The sequence below is a fragment of the Aricia agestis genome, chromosome 22, assembly GCF_905147365.1.
Source record: "Aricia agestis chromosome 22, ilAriAges1.1, whole genome shotgun sequence".
In the NCBI taxonomy this organism is placed as follows: domain Eukaryota; kingdom Metazoa; phylum Arthropoda; class Insecta; order Lepidoptera; family Lycaenidae; genus Aricia; species Aricia agestis.
The window spans coordinates 8842544-8861869 of NC_056427.1; the positions used below are offsets into that span (position 1 = coordinate 8842544).

The 19326-nt window shown below is 37.3% G+C and overlaps 1 protein-coding gene across 1 annotated transcript in view; it reads right to left on the reverse strand.

Moving 5' to 3' along the window:
- The window catches only part of LOC121738115, a 33214-nt gene extending 17871 nt beyond the window's left edge, over nt 1–15343 (reverse strand). Inside the window, exons 1-3 of the mRNA XM_042129969.1 lie at nt 15274–15343; nt 7680–7744; nt 7295–7354 (exon numbers count right to left, since the gene is read on the reverse strand). Coding sequence (XP_041985903.1) covers nt 7295–7354; nt 7680–7682 — 63 coding nt within the window. The 5' untranslated portion in view covers nt 7683–7744; nt 15274–15343. The remainder of the gene's footprint in view (nt 1–7294; nt 7355–7679; nt 7745–15273) is intronic.
- Between the last annotated feature and the right edge of the window lie 3983 nt (nt 15344–19326).

The window sequence follows — 19326 nt, forward strand, 5'->3', positions numbered from 1 at the left end:
TTGGAGAAAAAGGGAATAACGCATGAACGTACTGCCCCGTATACCCCTCAACAGAACGGGAGAGCAGAAAGAGAAATGCGTTCCATCATGGAAACTGCTAGAACAATGCTATATGCAAAGAACATTCCCTTAAATATGTGGGCCGAAGCTGTCAATTGTGCCATATATTTGTTAAATAGAAATACATCAAGCCAGACGGGAGATGTAACGCCATTTGAATTATGGCATGGAGTGAAACCTAACTTGCAACATATCAGAATATTTGGGTCCATTGGTTATGTACATGTACCAAAAGAAAAGCGAAGAAAGCTTTCTAAGAAAAGTGTCAAGATGTTGTTAGTTGGATATGACCACGAGAATTACAGGATGTACGATGAAAATACCAACAAGATTACAATATCCCGGGATGTAAAGTTTGATGAATGTTTTACACCTGAAGAAAGACAAAGTTTCATAAAAGTGACAGCTGGACAGGAAGATGATTCTACCAGGTCCACCCCACAGGATGAATTTCAACACGTTGCAGATCAACAAGGCAGTTGGCCTGAAGAAAGTAGTTCAGATGATAGTATGAAAAGTTTAGAAGAACTGGATGATACTTATGTTCCTCCAAGATATATAAATTTGGAACAGGAAAATCTGAGAAATGTTACATTACGTCGACGTCGAGATAATAATCTGGAGGTAAATTTCACAGAATTTGAAATACCTAATACTTACGAAGAAGCTATGAATAGTCCAAATTCTCATCAATGGGAGAAAGCTGTGATTGAAGAGCTTCAGTCACATGAAGAAAATAAAACATGGATATTAGTTGATCGTACAGAAAAGAAACCTGTGTCGTGTAAATGGGTATTTACCATAAAGAAAAATAAAGATGGAGAAATAGTACGATTCAAGGCACGACTGTGTGCACGAGGGTTCACACAAGTAAAGGGCTTGGATTATAATGAGACCTTTTCCCCCACCAGCAGGTATGATTCCATCAGGGTATTGCTAAGTATTGCTGCGAGAGATGAGCTTCAGATCGAGCAATTTGATGTAAAGACAGCGTTCCTGTACGGTGAGCTCTCCGAGGACATATACATGGAGGTTCCGGAGGGATTGAAAACTCAGTCTTCAAAAGTATGTAAGTTAATTAAATCTATATATGGTCTCAAACAATCATCTAGATGTTGGAATAAAAAGTTTAGTTCTTTTCTTGACATCTGTGGTTTCAAAAAATGTCCATCTGATAATTGTGTATTTGTCGGATATTTTAAAGATGTAAAAGTAATATTAATTCTTTATGTTGATGATGGATTACTACTGTCCAAAAGTAAAGTTGTATTATCTGAAATATTGAATATTCTTAAACAAAAGTTTAATATAAAGATTTTAGATGTTAATTCATTTATTGGTATGGAGATAAGTAGTAAAATAGGTTGTATTGAAATAAGTCAAAGACAATATATTGAAACAATAATTCAAAAATTTAATTTGTCAGATGCAAAAAGTAGTAACACACCTGCTGATGTAAATGTACATTTGTCTAAAAATACAAGTAATGAACCTATTAATTTCCCATATAGAGAAGCAGTGGGAGCGTTGTTATTCTTGTCATCTGTATCTAGACCTGACATAGCGTATGCAGTAAATATTGTTAGTAGATATGTCAATAACCCAGGTCCCTCACATGTTACAGCTGTAAAGAGAATATTACGTTATTTGATTAATTCTAAAGATATGTCTATTGTGTATCAGGGTAATTTTGAACTAGTAGGATACTCTGACTCTGACTTTGCAGGAGACTTGGATACTAGGAAGTCTAATACAGGGTATATATTTTTACTTAATGGAGGTCCTATCACATGGTCCAGCCGTAAACAAAATACTGTTGCGTTGTCCACAACTGAGTCCGAGTACATGGCGGCTAGCGAAGCAACTAAAGAAATTTTATGGCTTAGGCAATTTCTTTGTGATATTGGGGAGCCACAAGGCACAATTACTTTGAATATAGACAACCAGAGTGCAATTAAATTAATAAATAACCCTGTTTTCCATAGAAGAAGTAAGCACATAGATATTAGATATAATTTTATTAGAGAAAAAGTTGCAAAGAAAATTGTTAATATTAATTATGTAGAGAGTTCAAGTCAATTAGCTGACTTCTTAACCAAAGCGTTGCCTGTCAATAGATTTATTTCAAATAGAGATAAGATCTTGAGAAATATTCAATGCCACTAATGTTTAAAACTTTGAGTCAAGTGATTTTGTGTATAACTAAAAGAAGTTTATTTTGATGGAAAATTATTTACATATAATATGTAGATTCAATTGTTATGTTTTATCTACCTTATAAATTTAAGTGGGAGTATTGGATAAATAAATGTATAATGTAGATATGTATCTTAGTAGTAAAAGTATAATATAAGTACTCTGCCACTATGGTGCTTTAGTTTAAAAAAAAATAACTCCTTAGTTTATGAAAAGTGATATCTATGATTAGCCGTCATCTGTCATCGCTCTCTTGTATTTTCAAAAATGTTTTGTAACCTCATGAAAATAAAGTGTTTGTGTTATCAAGAAATCTACTAGAATTTTTATTGAAAATACTGCCTAATCTGAACAATTATCACTCAGTTTTGTTCCAGCCTGTATATTGTAATACTTTTGTCCGTCGCTGGTTTTAAGAGTCAATTTATAGGTTTTCGGACTCCACTACACGAATGAATGACTAAATGATTAACTCATCACTTAAGGCGCTGTGGTTGTTGCAACTACGTAAAATGGGTTTTTTAAAACACGTTTTTAGTAAAGGAAATGTCATTATTTAAGTATAAAATAAGTACCGTTTTAAAATTGAGAAAATTTCCTATACGCAAAGGTATATCAGTACACAATTTGAAAAATTCTGCTCGATAGAAAAATATCTCAAAGATGACTGTTATAACGCTGTTTTTCATAATTAAGTCATTTTATGGCTAAATTACACACTTTCTAGAAGAAACAAAAAATGTAGTATATGTGTCGTAACCTAACGTAAACGATTTGATATATTTGATTTGTGTAATACTAAAAACAAAAGGTTTTTACTCCTATTTTCTATTATCAAGGCACGCGGCGAGTGCGTAACAGCCACTGTACAAGGCGCGCTGATATGAATGTTATTTTAATGTCCTTAACGTCGATATTCGTACTGACAGACATCGACCTGCTTATTTAAGGGACTACTGGACCTTAAGGCATTAAGTCCACCTTTGTACTTGTATATGTGCATAAAGTTTTTAAGAAATAAATGAAAACTTTGATAAGTTCTTGTTTCATCGACGGGATTAGAACCCACGATCGGCTTGAGCCACCAGTAAGCCACAGAGGTCGTCATAGCGTGCATAGCGTATTCACACACCGTAAAATCTAGCTCTAGGACGTAAACAGCCAAAACGTAATCGCCATTGTCTAGTCTATGTTATATCTTTTACTGTTGCAAACATTGGCCAAGTGCGAGTTGGACTCGCGCACGAAGGGTTCCGTACCATTATGGAGCAAAATTAGGCATTGTGTTTGTTGTATGGGACTCTTAAATATTTGAATTTATTATTATTACTATTTTTTATGAAATAAGGGGCAAACTAGCAAACGGGTCACCTGATGGAAAGCAACTTCCGTCGCCCATGGACACTCGCAGCATCAGAAGAGCTGCAGGTGCGTTGCCGGCCTTTTAAGAGGGAATAGGGGAGGGAATGGAATAGGGAAGGGTAGGGAAGAGTATAGGGTAGGGAATTGGGCTTCCCTCACTCGGCGAAACACCGCCCGTGGTATTTTTGAAAGCCGAAGCATGACTCTACGCCCTACGGTCTACCACGTACAACATTATTTTATTTTTAGTGTTAGTTGCTTCAGCATCAACAGAAATACACAATGTGTGAAAAAATTCAAGTCTTTAGATACTACCGTTCTCAATATATAGCCTAGAGACAGACAGACGGACATACATCAAAGCCTTAGTGTCTAAACACACTATGGCGAATTTCCGCGGTGGAAGTTCAGCTTGATTCCGCCTGCAATGTGTTTTAAATTACCGATGACACACCATGCCGAAATCCCGTCGCGTTATATTGTATAGGTACGTTTGACATTGCTGATGTAATCGTGCCGAACTTCCGCCGCGGAAATTCGGCATAGTGTTAGAGATAGCGCACATTAGAGACACGACAGTTTTTAGACAATCTTGTTTCACATAGACGAGTCAGACTTTAAGAATAAAGAGAAACAGTTGTGTCTACCACGCGGCGCATACCAAGACGAAACTGTTTTGTCTACGACGATTTTTCATCAGTAGAGAACGCTCGCATCAGACTAGGTACACCGCTAGCATACACTTCAAAGGGAAACCGACAGTCGTTAGTCAGACTTGTCGCCGTGCAGTTCTTGTACGCATTAAACAAATTTGTCTATGAGACGTTTTGTTTCAAATGTGCGCGTCTAGTACTTTTTATTATGCGATAGTCTGTCTAAAAACTGTCGTGTCTCAAATGTGCGGTCGCCCTTAGACACTTAGTAGTCCGCTTTGTGTACGGAACCCTGAAAGCCGCCAAAACGTAATCGCCGCATTGTCTAGGAAGTATATTGTGTTGTATGTTGTAATATACATTATAGCTGTCGCTAACAGTGAAAGTCGCTAAGCTGTTCATATATCGACGTATTGTTCGTATACTATGTTATATGTCACTAACAATTACATTTATAGGCAAAATGATCGATAGACATACACAATATTATAAACACAATATTTTTTACGTGGGAGAGCCATGCTTCGGTACGAATGGGCCGGCTCAACCGGAGAAATACCACGTTCTCACAGAAAACCGGCGTGAAACAGTGCTTGCGCTGTGTTTCGCCGAGTGAGTGAGTTTACCGGAGGCCCAGTCCTCTACCCTATTCCCTTCCCTACCCTCCCCTATTCCCTTCCCTTCCCTTCACATCCCTACCCTCCTTTATTACCCTATTCCCTCTTAAAAGGCCGGCAACGCACCTGCTGCTCTTCTGATGCTGCGAGTGTCCATGGGCGATGGAAGTTGCTTTCCATCAGGTGACCCGTTTGCTCGTTTGCCACCTTATTTCATAAAAAAAACAATAAGGGTGAAGCCAAACGGGCGTAATTTGTGTTAGTTAGTGTAGTGTAGAGTTGTGAGTCGCCGAATTTCTGCCGCGTAAATATCTTTTCATGCAAATCATGACTCACAAAATTACGCTCGTGTGAATCAAACAGGACTTTTGTATGAAACTGAATGCAGCAGAATTCTGCCAAACCGAAATTCTGCGACTCATAACTCACAAATTGCGCTCGTTTGGCTTCGCCTTAAGGCAGAGGTCACCAAATGGCGGACCACGGTCCGCATCCGGACCGCCGACCCATTGTATGCGGCCCGAGCATGTTCGATGATGATAACTTCGTTAAAAAATTAATTTTGGTCTCGATATACGGTACTGATGAACATGTAACAACAAAAAATGTCACTTTTCTCGTTGATACAAATAAACACCTTGTAATTTCCCTAATTCCATTGCTTTAGTAAATATTTTTTGTGTGGACCGTGAAGAACATTTTTAACCGACTTCCAAAAACGAGAATAATATGTGCTAGTTTCATGCCTAAATCATATCTATCTGCAAAGCTGAAAGCTATAAGAAAACCTGAAAGTTTGCCTGTTTGTGACCTCTACAGAGAAAAGAACGACCAACAACTATGGAGTTTTGGCCGCGATTACTTAAGGAGGTATCCAGTTCTGATGGTCTACCTGACCTTCGAGGAACAGTAAAGCTGAATTTCATAGCTTATATTATTTACAGTAAGTGTAGCAATCACTTCTTCCAGTGCCGGACATTTTTAACCGACTTCCAAAAACGAGGAGGTTATACGTTCGGCTGTGGATGTTTTTTTTTTTTATGTATGTTCAACGATTACTCCGCCGTTTGTGAACCGATTTTCAAAATTTTTGTTTTGTTATATTAGGTTTCACTCCAATTTGGTCCCATTGTCCCATCATCCATGAGTATTCGAGGGAACTCCTCAAAATTCAAATGGAAACATATGGTTTTTTGGTTTTATATGAAGTATTTCAGGCGTATTTACCAAAAAGTAAGATTTTGCATCAGGATATACCATGGTTCGAAGGTGGTGAACAGAACTCCTTACTCCTTATAGATACATATTTGGGGGTTTCGGCGTTGTCGTATGCAAATTTAATAAATCATCATCATCATCACCACTATTCCACCATACATCCATGAGTAATCGAGGGAAGTCCTCAAAATTTATATGGAAACATATAGTGATTTCGATTATATGAGAAGTATCCTAAGCATATGCTACCAAAAAGCAAGATTTTGCAATTAGATAGTATACCATGGTTCCGAAGGTGCTAAGAGAACTCCGGATTCCTTATAAATACAAGTTTGCGGCTTTCGGAGTTGGTTTAAGAACTGAAAGCATATGCTACTATGTAAGTTACATTCTTCATCATCATCATCATCATCACTACCACCAGTCACCAGACCATGAATTATCTAATAATTATAACCCTATTATTGGTACTTTTAATCGTCTTTAAGATCGAAACGCGAATTTGTCGAACGATTTAAAAAATTATAATGTTAATTCAATGTAAATGGTTCGACCTTGGTGTTTAGGTTACCAAGTTAGCAATTTGATCATGAGATCTTTGAGGTATGCTGATCTCCTTACAATTTATACGGACGATTATAGTTATATTTGAGCATAATATTATATTATGTTGAGCTGATGAGTTTTCATTAGTGTAATGATAGAAAGAAAGTCACTGAACAGAACTTTAGAGCCTTTAAAGACAGGCGTATAAACATTAATTTTATTATTGCTTGATTAACGCCAAGCATGTCATACAGTGGTATATGCTTGGAGTTGCTTAAGCAATTCTGAAGTGGTAGTGACTAGTGATCTCAGACAATGAGTTCTCACATCATGAAAGTGTATCCTGGATCCAAAGTAACCAAACATAACACTGTCATAGCATAGTCTGTATAGGAAAACCTATAAATGACTAAAAAGAGTGAAATTATTATTTTTAACAAAAAATTAAAACCGACTTCCACGGTTAAAACATTAATAATTTATAATGAACAAAAAACTATTAAATAATTTAATAATTCTTACTCTTTGAAGTGCCTTAGGCATAATTCTCCTTAACTTCAACTATTTCTGTACACAATATCTTCATTATTTTGAAGTCGATACAAGAATTGCTCGATTAAAGATATAAGATTCTCTACTCACCACTGTATTTTGTGTCCATACCGCGCTCCAACCGCTACACCAAAACAGTAGCCGCAACCACTGGAAATAGACAAGATGTACAGTCAGAATAATTATGTGGGAGCTGGTGAAAATTTGAGACGTTCATAAAATACGTTAGGTTATGATGGATGAATCCAGGAGGCTCCGAAACGGCGCATTCTAATGTTCGGATCCAACCTAAAGTCAAATGTTCGGATCCAACCTAAAGTCAAATGTTCGGATCCAACCTAAAGGCGACCGAAGTTTAGAAGTGACCTTACTCCAACATGTTTTTGTGACGTTCGTGAATGTGACGACCTAAAACATCCTTACAATTTATAACAAACAAACAAAGGTTTCTATATGTAACTTTAAAAAAAATTACCATAATATTTCGTCGCGTCGATTGAATCTTTCTGATAAATGTTGTTTGTTCTCTCTCTTCTAAATCTGAAATAAAAGAAAAATATTATTTTTAATATTATACATTGAAAGTCATTATGTTATCTATGAGAATAATTGAAATACGCTTGTCGAGGTCAACTACAAAAATCCTCCAAAACAACTGGACCGATTTTGCTGAAATTTGTTACGGAGATAACTTGAGTCCCGGGAAAGGACATAGGGTACTTTTCATTCCGGAAAATGTACGGTTACCGTGCGATATGTGATTTTTTGTCCAAGAGAATTGCGGACGTTATCTACTGTTTCTATAAGAGGTAATACCTAACGTCCCGCTTTCAGATAGTCCGTCCCGCCCGCGGTGTTTCACGCGAGGCCGAAATTGTCCCGCTTTGACAAACGGACCAAACAATAATTTACAAGTATTTTGACGTTCAAAATGCCTGTGCAATGTCTGGTAGTAACGCAGTCAAATACAACAAAAATATTTTTTCTGGCATATTTTGCTCGATATCAATAATTATAATGGCAACAGATAAACTTACTTGAAGTATTCTCAAAATACAATTCAATAATTCTCATATAAACTTTCATAATTTTAATAACAAAATGGGAAAAAATTTAGGTAACCCCCAGGGGGTTTATTTTTAGCGTGAACTCTACAAACAAGGTGTAATAAAACCTACGAATAATAAAAACTAAGCAAGAGTAACTCCGTCAAAAAAAGTGCACCAAAAGGCTACAAAATGTGACCCGAATACATGCATATTTATGCATGTGTTCGGTACACATTTTTCGTGTATATACACTCGAGTGACATTCAACCAGATTGACATGACAATTTTGTCAAACTCATTTTACAATTTGTTTACATAGGTTTGTTTACTTACTTTTTACTTAGCTTTTTACAATATTTTTGCCTAAATGCCCTGTGAAATGGTGTAGAAGTCATACAGATACGACTTTTAATACAGGAATAACCACAAATAACCCTTCATCTGTAAGCGAATTAATTAAAATTATGCTTAAAGTTCTTGTATTTTTGTCGACCCAAAAAAGATGGTTTATTTAAGTTGGATGCTAGGGTATTTGCGTAAAATTAAGCTGATCTCTTTGTGTCTGTCTTATTAAATTTACATGTTATTCTAAAAAGCGGAATAATCAAAAAATAATATAATTACAAAATTTTTACAAAGTTGCCATGGACAGTGTTATGCAAGATGTAACAATTTAATCATAAACCAAATTTTAGGGTCTGACTGACATTATACTAAATGCGTTATAGGATGATATGGATATTCTCATATATCTTGCTACGGATTTTTTTACAACAAAACAAAAAAACAAAATGTAATAAATTACGTTCAATCGACAAAAACAAATAAGTATTTCCTATAATATTGTAAATGAACAAAAATAAAAAACTGCTAACTGTCATTAAAATATTATATTAATTGTTAGTTATAACTTATAACTTATAAACTTACAAAATTTACGTAAATTTTTTAATTTCAATTCTGTAATAATTTAGCACATAGATTTTTGTAATCTCAAAACGTCTTCTCTAGGTGCTCGGACAGTTTAAGATTCGCCCGAAACACCCGAACAAGGTTTGTTCATAATTATTACATGTATATTATTATTACGGCCCGGATTTATATGTAAATACATATTTTTATTTTACGCGGTTTTCGGCCTAGAATCTGTTTTTTACATGAATTATCATGTTTAGACTGTGAAAACTTCGTGTTTTATTTTCCATATTTTTCCATATTTTAGAGTTTTACAAAGGTAAGTCCATATTTTACAAGAAAATGTCACAATATAGATATATTTTCACAAAAATAGAAAAAATACGTTCGGCTGCATATTTCATTTCTCTCGCGTTTTATCGTCGTATTTTGTTTCCAAAGAAGATTATTCATATGCTAAAGGTCCTGTTGCTGACATGGCTAAACAAAAACTGAAGTATGTTTCGGTCTTCGGATAAAATAAAGGATTTAAGTAATACCGACACAAAAAAAAACTGATGATTTTTTATGTTTGACGTATACAACCATCGCGTCATGTGACGTGTAGAGATCATTTAGCCAAAATTAAGCGGACTCATTATTTTCTATAATAAAGACTTTTATTCCCAAACCAAATATGCTTTCTGGCACAGCTATGCCATATAAATATGCTATGCTGGCTAGCAAAGCATATTTCTGGCATCTGTTTCTTTGTTAACTATCACGAGTAACTCTTTTCTTACCTACACTAAAACAATGTTTGATTATTGTAATTTTATACTCCATATTTTTCCATATTTCTATTTAATACTCCATGTTTTTCCATATTTTCGATTTTTTAGTCCATATTTTATGTACATATTTTGGATTTTTTAATACATATATTTTTCCGGGCCCTAATTATTATTATCGATGTCTTAAGGATCAGAGGAAAATGTTTGATTTTAAAATAATAATTATGTGCTCATTTCTTCGTGATAGTAGATGTGCTTGGTGTATACTGAATAATACTATCCGCTTTTGACAATTATTGTTTCATAACTATGACAATGACAATAACCGCGCAGGCTGTCGTCCGGCGCGCAATATCAGAGTAGGCAATATTATGATACGCGCCTTGGCGAAAATCTGAATTGTCATATTTTCGTGTTCGAAAAGGAGCCAAATTTAAAACGGTTGAAGTATGGGAGTATGGGAGTGAAATATGGGAGTTTATTATTCGTAGAATAAAACTCTATGAGTCGATTTGTCCTCACGCCTAGGGGTAACAGACAGATTTATAATATGGATATCTGCTATCCAGTTTCTAATAGTAACATAATAAATCCAGGTCATTTTACTGAAACCAGATCGGGTCTAGGGCTTAGGACTTTCACTGATACCTAACTCCTATTTCAATAGAAAACACTGACATGTAAATACTAGGGAGGGCCTTTCAATAATCACGGAAAATTTCTCCACCATTTTTTTAATTTTGTGAACCGATTTTCAAAATAACTTTTCTCTTGTAGCTTCCAGTCCCAAAAAATTCAGATATTTATATTTATTGACGACCTCTGTGACTCAGTTGGTGGGCTGTTGGTAGCTGTTGGTAGCCGGGGGTCGCGGTTTCGAATCCCGCCGACGCGACGGTACAAAAAGTATTAATTATATATTTCCGTTGTCTGGTACCCGCGTAAGTCCTTTAGGTACTTAGCACGGGGCCAGACTGACGTAGTGTGAAGCGTCCATAGATATTATTATTATTATTCTGTCATAGAACTCACTTTTAAGTTAAATGGTACTGACTTAAAAATAATGAAGATTGAGAACAGAAATAGAACTTGAGGTTTAGGCGAATTCTGAAAAAGGCACTTTGATAAAGAAGATTTTTTTTGTGTCACCTTGGAAGTCGGTTCAAATGTTTTATTAAGAAAAATAATTATTATTTCTTAAGATCCAAAAGCCCTTTTGAGCTGACGCAAATAATGGACGGCCCCAAAGTTGTGTCTATTTACTTTACAGCCCACAGATAACTAACGAACGAGTGAAATCTGTTGTACGCTGAATTTACATAGCTTTATATACAGCTTTATTGGTAACAAATTTTACTGTTTCCGTAGCAGTTGCTTAGCAATTTACAATAAGGAAATTATTTAATAGCAACTATAGCAAGAAATGGCGTACCTACCTAAACTTTTCATATCAACGTGTAATTTTTCTGAAGAAATAATTGGAATCAAGAAGTGAGCAAGGTTTTCCCATCAAATAACATAGGCAGCACCAGTAAACAAAAACTTGAGAGGTGTCAAGAGACACCCGAATGGAACGAAGTTATTTCTTATGTTCAAAAAACCTGTATAGATACACAAATTATACACTCAAAAAAAATATATAAAAAAACTCCATCTACTGATGCCCAGGAATACTAACAACGCGTCGCTGTTCTTTATTCTCAAAGACACCAGCTAGTTGACGCACAGGAATACTATCAACGCCCTCTGCCCGTACCATGCAGGTGCTAATAATAAAAAAAAGGGTCGTTACAACTTTTTCAGGCTAGTCCCCGCAAGGCGCAACGCGCGATAAGAAACTACGTTCCAAAAAGTTCTGACGACGTCGCGTCTCTGTCAATATGATATATGACGTGTGCTGTCGGATTGTGGTCGGATTGTTTACTGTATGTGCCAGTAACGCCCTCTGCTCTGACCTTTGTGTAAAATTATCTAAGGAATTGATGTCCCGAGTGAGTTGAGTATGATGTTTACAAATAACATGTGTAATGAAGTGTTGGGGAAAGTGACCGCGGTCACCGCACTACAGCGGTCAGAGAGATTTGACGGTGATCTGATATACTAAACCATAACGAGTTTACACACCAATATACAGATAACTAAGGGCCCCTTTACACGGGTGACTTTAGCCGCACGATTTACGCCATAGATAATCTTATATATAAAAGTCTCGTGTCACAATGTAGGTCACCCTACTCCTCCGAAACGGCTTTACTGATTTTAACCTTTTATATGCATATTCAGTGAGTCTGAGAATCGGCTACTGGGTACTTTTTATGTTGATAAGTGCATTTGTTGAATAAATAATAGTAAATTATTACAACTCGAGACTGACGGCGACCATTGTTTGTGCGACGGGATAGCGATGGACGTTGCCATGGTGACATACTTATTTAGTCACTTCAATAAAATAATATGGGCGAAAATCGAAATACTTTATATATATGGCAAAGAAACGTTTGCCGGGACAGCTAGTAATATTATAATATTTACGCCGCATGGCGAAAATTTTTAATATTTACACTAATGTGTGAGTATGGGCATACAAATGAAATTTGTGCATACTGCATACGAAAAAATACTTTGATTCCCAGGAAAGGTAACAAAAAGTTTTATCCCGGAAAATGTATGATCCCCGCTAGATTTCGCATCATTTTCGCAACATCTAGGAATCAGTCCTAAATCTAGATTTCAAGATGCGTTTGACCTGTGCGTGTGCGGTAACACCTGTGAGGCTGCGGCACACCTTAGCAATGTCCGCATACTAGGAGTCACGTTATGTAAGTGTGGTCATACGTTATATATATTAAAGCGTTTACTACAACGATGTCTAAACACTCGACTATCATACTAGTCTTACTCATATTGAGTAAGTGTCAGTCTGTCTGTTTGTTATTTCTTCACGCCCAAACCGCTGAACCGATTTTGTTGAAATTTGGTATAGAGATACTTTGAATCCCGGGGAAGGATATAGGATACTTTTTATCCCGGAAAAATGTACGGTTCCCACGTGATTAATGAATTTTCGCGCAACAAAGTTTTGGGCGTCTTCTAGTACTTATTAAAAAGTATTAAAATAATAACATTTTTTTTTATTATTGTATGGGCAAAAACATGACGTTGGTCAATTTTCATAGAAACAGAGATAGAAGTCGCAAGTAGCTATGTGTCACCCAAAGCACACGTGGTGGTACCCACAATTCGCCATCGCATCATTCAAACTTCCAACATTCCTGCATCGCGCTATCGAAGTTTTCAAAGTGCGTCAGTATATAACATACGACCTGATATATAATATACGCTCCGGCCTGACCGAGCATAACACCTGCCCCCGTAGACAAGTGGCAAAACGCTTACGCTAACGTTAACGCTAGCGCTACAAAATGTATGGATTTGACATTAGTATTCGCTAGCGAAGCGATGACTTATGTCAAATCGCATACATTTTGTAGCGCTAGCGTTAGCGTTAGCGTTAGCGCTTTGCCACTTGTCTACAGGCCCTGGTCGGTCGGAAGATCTCCTTTTGTGGCCACTACGCATATTCCCACATACACTTCGATTTCGGCCACGCGCCAAAACATTCTTGAGGTGTTTTAATGCCACCAATTCAAAATAACGTCACTACTACCGTCCAATAAAATATGACAAAATCGAAGAGATTTCTTTGCAAAAACATAGAATTAGTAATAATAATATCCATAGACGCTCACCACGTCAGTCCGGCCCTGTGCCTGAAGGGCTTGTGTTCCGGGTACCACAACGGAACGGACAACGGAAATATATTTTAAAATACTTTTATACTATACATATATTTAATCTATTCATGATATGCATAATTATTGAATACACATCCAAGACCCAGGAACATAGGAAACTTTTTGTTCCATCGGCGGGATTCGAAACCGCGACCCCCGCATTAGCTTATTGAGCTATAATCGCATTCACCAACTGAGCCACAGAGGTCATTGTCGAATTATCAGAAGAGAGAATATGTGATGATGATGATGAACATAATCGATCAACAGAAAATTAAACGAAAACACGACAAAAAAGCATAATGCACATCGGCCATTATACCATAGCTTTCTTCCGTTTGTATAGGAAGACATTATAAAAATTTTAAACCGTATTGTTTATATTTATAATCATAAAACATTTGATACGGCCATAAAAATTTAAGAACACCAATTATGGACACGCGATTGACCGGAAGTCGCATGCGGCGCGCGTCGTTTAGCAACTATTCCGGAAGCGAGGCGCTTGATTCATTATCTGTGCAGTTATCCGTGTTTTGAAATTAGAATACAATTGGCGAATTAGTCCTTTCACTGTACCTACTGGATAAAAAAATATAACACGACTAGATGACGACCGCCGTCGGGAACGGGAACCGTACATCTGGAATAAAAAGTGTCCTAAGTTTGTTTTATGATATAAGGGGGCAAACGAGCAAACGGCCACCTGATGGAAAGTAACTTCCGTCGCCCATGGACACTTGCAACATCAGAAGAGCTGCAGGTGCGTTGCCGGCCTTTTAAGAGAGAATAGGGGAGCCGGGAGGGTAAGGAAGGGAATAGGGAAGGGTAGGGAAGGGAATAGGGTAGGGCCTCCGGTAAACTCACTCACTCGGCGAAACAAAGCGCAAGCGCTGTTTCACGCCGGTTTTCAGTGAGCCCGTGGTATTTCACCGGTCGAGCCGGCCCATTCGTGCCGAAGCGTGGCCCTACCACGTACAAAAGTCCTTACTCCTATCCCGGTGCTCAAAGTATCTCAATACCCAGCAAAATCGGTTCTGCGATTTGGGCGTGAATAGGCAACAGACAGACAGACACACTTTCGCATTTATAATAATATGAGTACTAGGGCTAGCTTTTATTTCAAATTACAGTAGTCCCACCTTCTCAGGATAAAAACTCCGCAACGTTTTAATCCAGAGCATTTGATCGAATCCGTTCAGTATTTTTTGCGTGCGAAACAAACGATACTTATCATCATAATATTACTTCCTCAGAGTGAAGTCAAAAAAAATATCCCAAATCAAACTATTTACATTTTACGCTATTTTAATTTTAATAACTACCGATGCTATCACATAAAGTTTTTTATTACATCTATAAAATTCATTACACATATAACCGTCGTACTCAGAGATATTTAATTATGATTCACCTTCAATTTAATGAAGAGTTTGACAGTTAAAATTTTGAATTTTAATTACATTAATGTTCCACTCTGAGTGCGGCAGTAATACAATTAACTAATTTAAATTGTAATTAAGTAATTAAAAACTTACGACAATAACTGGAGAACGTCAGCCGAGCGTGCACAATTCTTTTGCCGGTAACTTTTTCGAATAAAAAAAATGAAACGTCAATTATTTTTCAAATATGGAACACAAGTACGCAGGGCAGCGTTCGCGCGCGAACTGCTAGTAAAGTATAAACGCCTTCCAAGTTCCAATGAATGTACTTTCCAAACACGGAGTTCCTAAATCCCATATAGAACTTTAGAAAGATTTGTGTTTTTTTTTTATTTGCGATATTACTGAATGCAATTTGCCACTTTCAAATTCAAAGCATTTAGTCGAGTAAAAAGTAAGCATCAGACAAGTAAGACTATTTGCCTAGAGACATTAGCAGCGGGTTTTACTTTTATTCAGAATCCAGATTAATAGCAAAACAGATTAGGCAAATTAGTGAAATTAACCCCGCAATAAAAACTATGTACAGACTATTATGTAACCTTAACCTGCATGACCTTTTTAAAAAAAAAAACTACATGACCTAAATTTTCATCAAAATCGGTTGAGTGGTTTACATGTAAAGAGATCACGAAAGGTAGACAGATAGACACACTTTCGCATTTAAATTATTATTAATTCCTAAACATACCAAATGTCTTAAGAGGGCGACTAACCCCAAAAATCAAACATCGTCCTTCTCTCTTCACACTCACGCCCGTCTTTCATATGCCAGGTTTCAGAACTACGCGGATTCATCGCCAAATTAGTTTTTTCTCAATAACTCGATAAATATACAACATTTCAAAAATCCGCTAGGTCGATCTCTCAATGATAGAATTTTATACAATGTGTTAAAATATTAACTTAGTTCAATGCACGGTTATGGCAATAAATGAAAAATTCGTGAAAATTAGATGCATCTTTGTGATTTTTTTCTATCGAGAAAATTTTAAGATATCGTGTTTTTGCTCAGATCGGATTCTCGGAAATATAATGTAGTATCTAATTTTAGAAAATGAAACAATTCGGGGCTTATTTTCAAGTATAAAAATGAATTATAAAATCGACACTTTAGGGTTAGTCGCCCCTTAATCCCTCGATCGTGGATTCCTGCCGTGCTAGCACGGCCACCAGTAGAAATGCGAAAGTATAGACAAACTATGGAGATAAACTTAAGGTGAAGTTCCGATCTTTATTCGTTCCGAAAAATTCAATTCTCTTATTGACAGACTATAGTTCTAAAAATTCAAATAATTTCCTACTTTATGACATATTATATTATAGTCTGTCATAAAGTGGCATTTTAATTGAATTTTTGTCGGTCGCGATTAGCCGCGACAAAGATCGGAACGGCACCTTAAGTTTATGTCCACAGTTTGTCCATACCCACTTTCGCATTTCTACTGGTGGTCTATTGTTTTCGCACTCGAATCCCTAAGAGAATATAATCGAATTCGACCGCTTGGGAGTTGAAGCATTAAACACCTTTCTGAATTCTGATCCAAATAAAGTAAATAAAAAAAATCGGCAAAGTGCGAGCTTTGGTTTTGTACCATCAGAGCTCGGGCAAAAATTGTGTTTTTGTATGAGTAGCTAAATAGTCACAACTCACATCGTATGTGAGCCCACGTTAAATATTTAATTTCTTTTGTTTCTAGTAGGTAAATATTTGTTATAATTTATAAGTAATAGCGGCAACAGAAATACACAATCTATGAAAATTTCAACTCTCTAGCTACTACCGTTCTTGAGATACAGCCTGGAGACAGACAGCCGGACAGACCTAGTAATTTTTACCCTTTGGGTACGGAACCCTAAAAAACTATACAAATTAACAATAAAAGATAATTGTCGAATGCCGAAAAACATAGGAAGCGTTATTATAATAATTGCATAGGTAATTCGATTTTAGAAATATTTTATTCGTGCAAGTTGTCCTGATTCTGTCAAGTGTCAGCCCTGTCCTAGTAGAGGAGTGAGGTGTGTCGTCAAATTATCACCTTTATTAGGGCCGGGACACATAAACACGATACGACGTCGTGTCGTACCACTATGCGGCGTCGTTTCACGATGCGACGTCGCGTCGTGGAAATCTACGACGAGTATTGTAAAAAACTACGTCGCGACATCGTAACGTGCCACGACACACGGCACGACGCGACTTCGTATCGTGAAACGACGCCGCAGCGTGGTACGACACGAATCACGACGTCGCGTCGTAACTCGTATCGTGTTTGTGTGTCCCGGCCCTTAATGATATGGATTATGATGTAGGGTTGGTACAAGTTACTATATTATTAAGTATCAAAAAACCCTATTCATCATCACATATTTTTATCATTTATTTCACATCTGAAGTAACACTGTATACTTGGCGTTAAATTTTCTGAACCGATTTCGATGAAACATCATAATTAAATATTTCGACTTTCGGAAAAGGCCGTAGGATAGTTTTTATCACGGCAAACTGTACGGTTTCTGACTAAAAACCGCTGCGGCGCTACGAAAATGTTGGCACTTGGCGATATTTGGTTGATCATAAAGTTAAAAATATGTTACATAATGAACATATAATTTAAAATAAATTATACGTAATTTTATTACGTGTGCATTTTATTGGATTTTCACAAATAATTGGAATTGTGAAAGGCGAATATTTCGATTTTTATGTTCCTCACCATCAATATTAATATGTTTTGTAATGTCTTACCATTACATGTACTGGTAGATAATATTATGTTGCATTAGATATTCCGTTTCGTCGGCGAAACAATGGGATTTCGCGGAATCGGCACATATTTGATGTTTCCGCACAAAAGTAGCGTATGTCCCCGTGGTTTACTCTATCTGTATGTCAAATTTAATTTGAAAATATTCACAGCCGAACATACCTCCTCCTCTTTTTTTGGGAATCGGTTAAAAAATCGGTCCAGTAGCTCGTGAGATAAGCGCTTTGAAACAAACTATTCAATTGCTATACGTTGGAGAGCCATGCTTCGGCACGAATGGGCCGGCTCGACCGGAGAAATACCACGTTCTCACAGAAAACCGGCGTGAAACAGCGCTTGCGCTGTGTTTCGCCGAGTGAGTGAGTTTACCGGAGGCCCAATCCCCTACCCTATTCCCTTCCCTACCCTCCCCTATTCCCTTCCCTTCCCTTCTCTACCCTCCCCTATTACCCTGATCCCTCTTAAAAGGCCGGCAACGCACCTGCAGCTCTTCTGATGCTGCGAGTGTCCATGGGCGACGGATGTTGCTTTCCATCAGGTGACCCGTTTGCTCGTTTGCCCCCTTATTTCATTAAAAAAAAAAATTATAAGTTATAAATTGCTTATAAAGTTTATAATTAGTGTAGTCAACTGTTAAAAATTAACAAACATGTGTAGTAACTGTAACATTTAGCCATGCTTCGGCACGAATGGGCCGGCTCGACCGGAGAAATACCACGTTCTCACAGAAAACCGGCGTGAAACAGCGCTAGCACTATGTTTCGCCAAGTGAGTGAGTTTACCGGAGGCCTAATCCCCTACCCTATTCCCTTCCCTACCCTCCCATATTACCCTATTCCCTCTTATAAGGCTGGCAACGCACCTGCAGCTCTTCTAAAGCTGCGAGTGTCCATGGGTGACGGAAGTTGCGTTCCATCAGGTGACCCATTTGCTCGTTTGCCCCCTTATTTCATAAAAAAAATGTGCATTTTTTTTCATTAAACAAATGTATTCCAGGCTCCGTTGCGCCAAAGTTAGTTCATAACGCGGGAACCGTACATTTTCCCGGCATGAAAAGGATCCTATGTCCTTTCCCGGGACTCAAAGTATCTCCGTACCGATTGTCACAAATAAAAGGATTGCAAAATGCACGGTTCCTCAGTGATAAACGAATCTCTACGTCATCTAGTAAATTATAAAACTTGTAACTCCTAAGCCCTAACGCACAGCCCTGCTATCACTTTCACGTCGATCCAGATACATCTCGCCGCGTCATTATATCTCCCCCCCCCTAGCCCTCCTAGCCCCCTCACCTCCTCTAGCCCCCCTTGAGCCGACAATAGACCAATTAGAAGAGGCGATGGTATGGAAACTGTATGGATTGTGGCCGAAGATT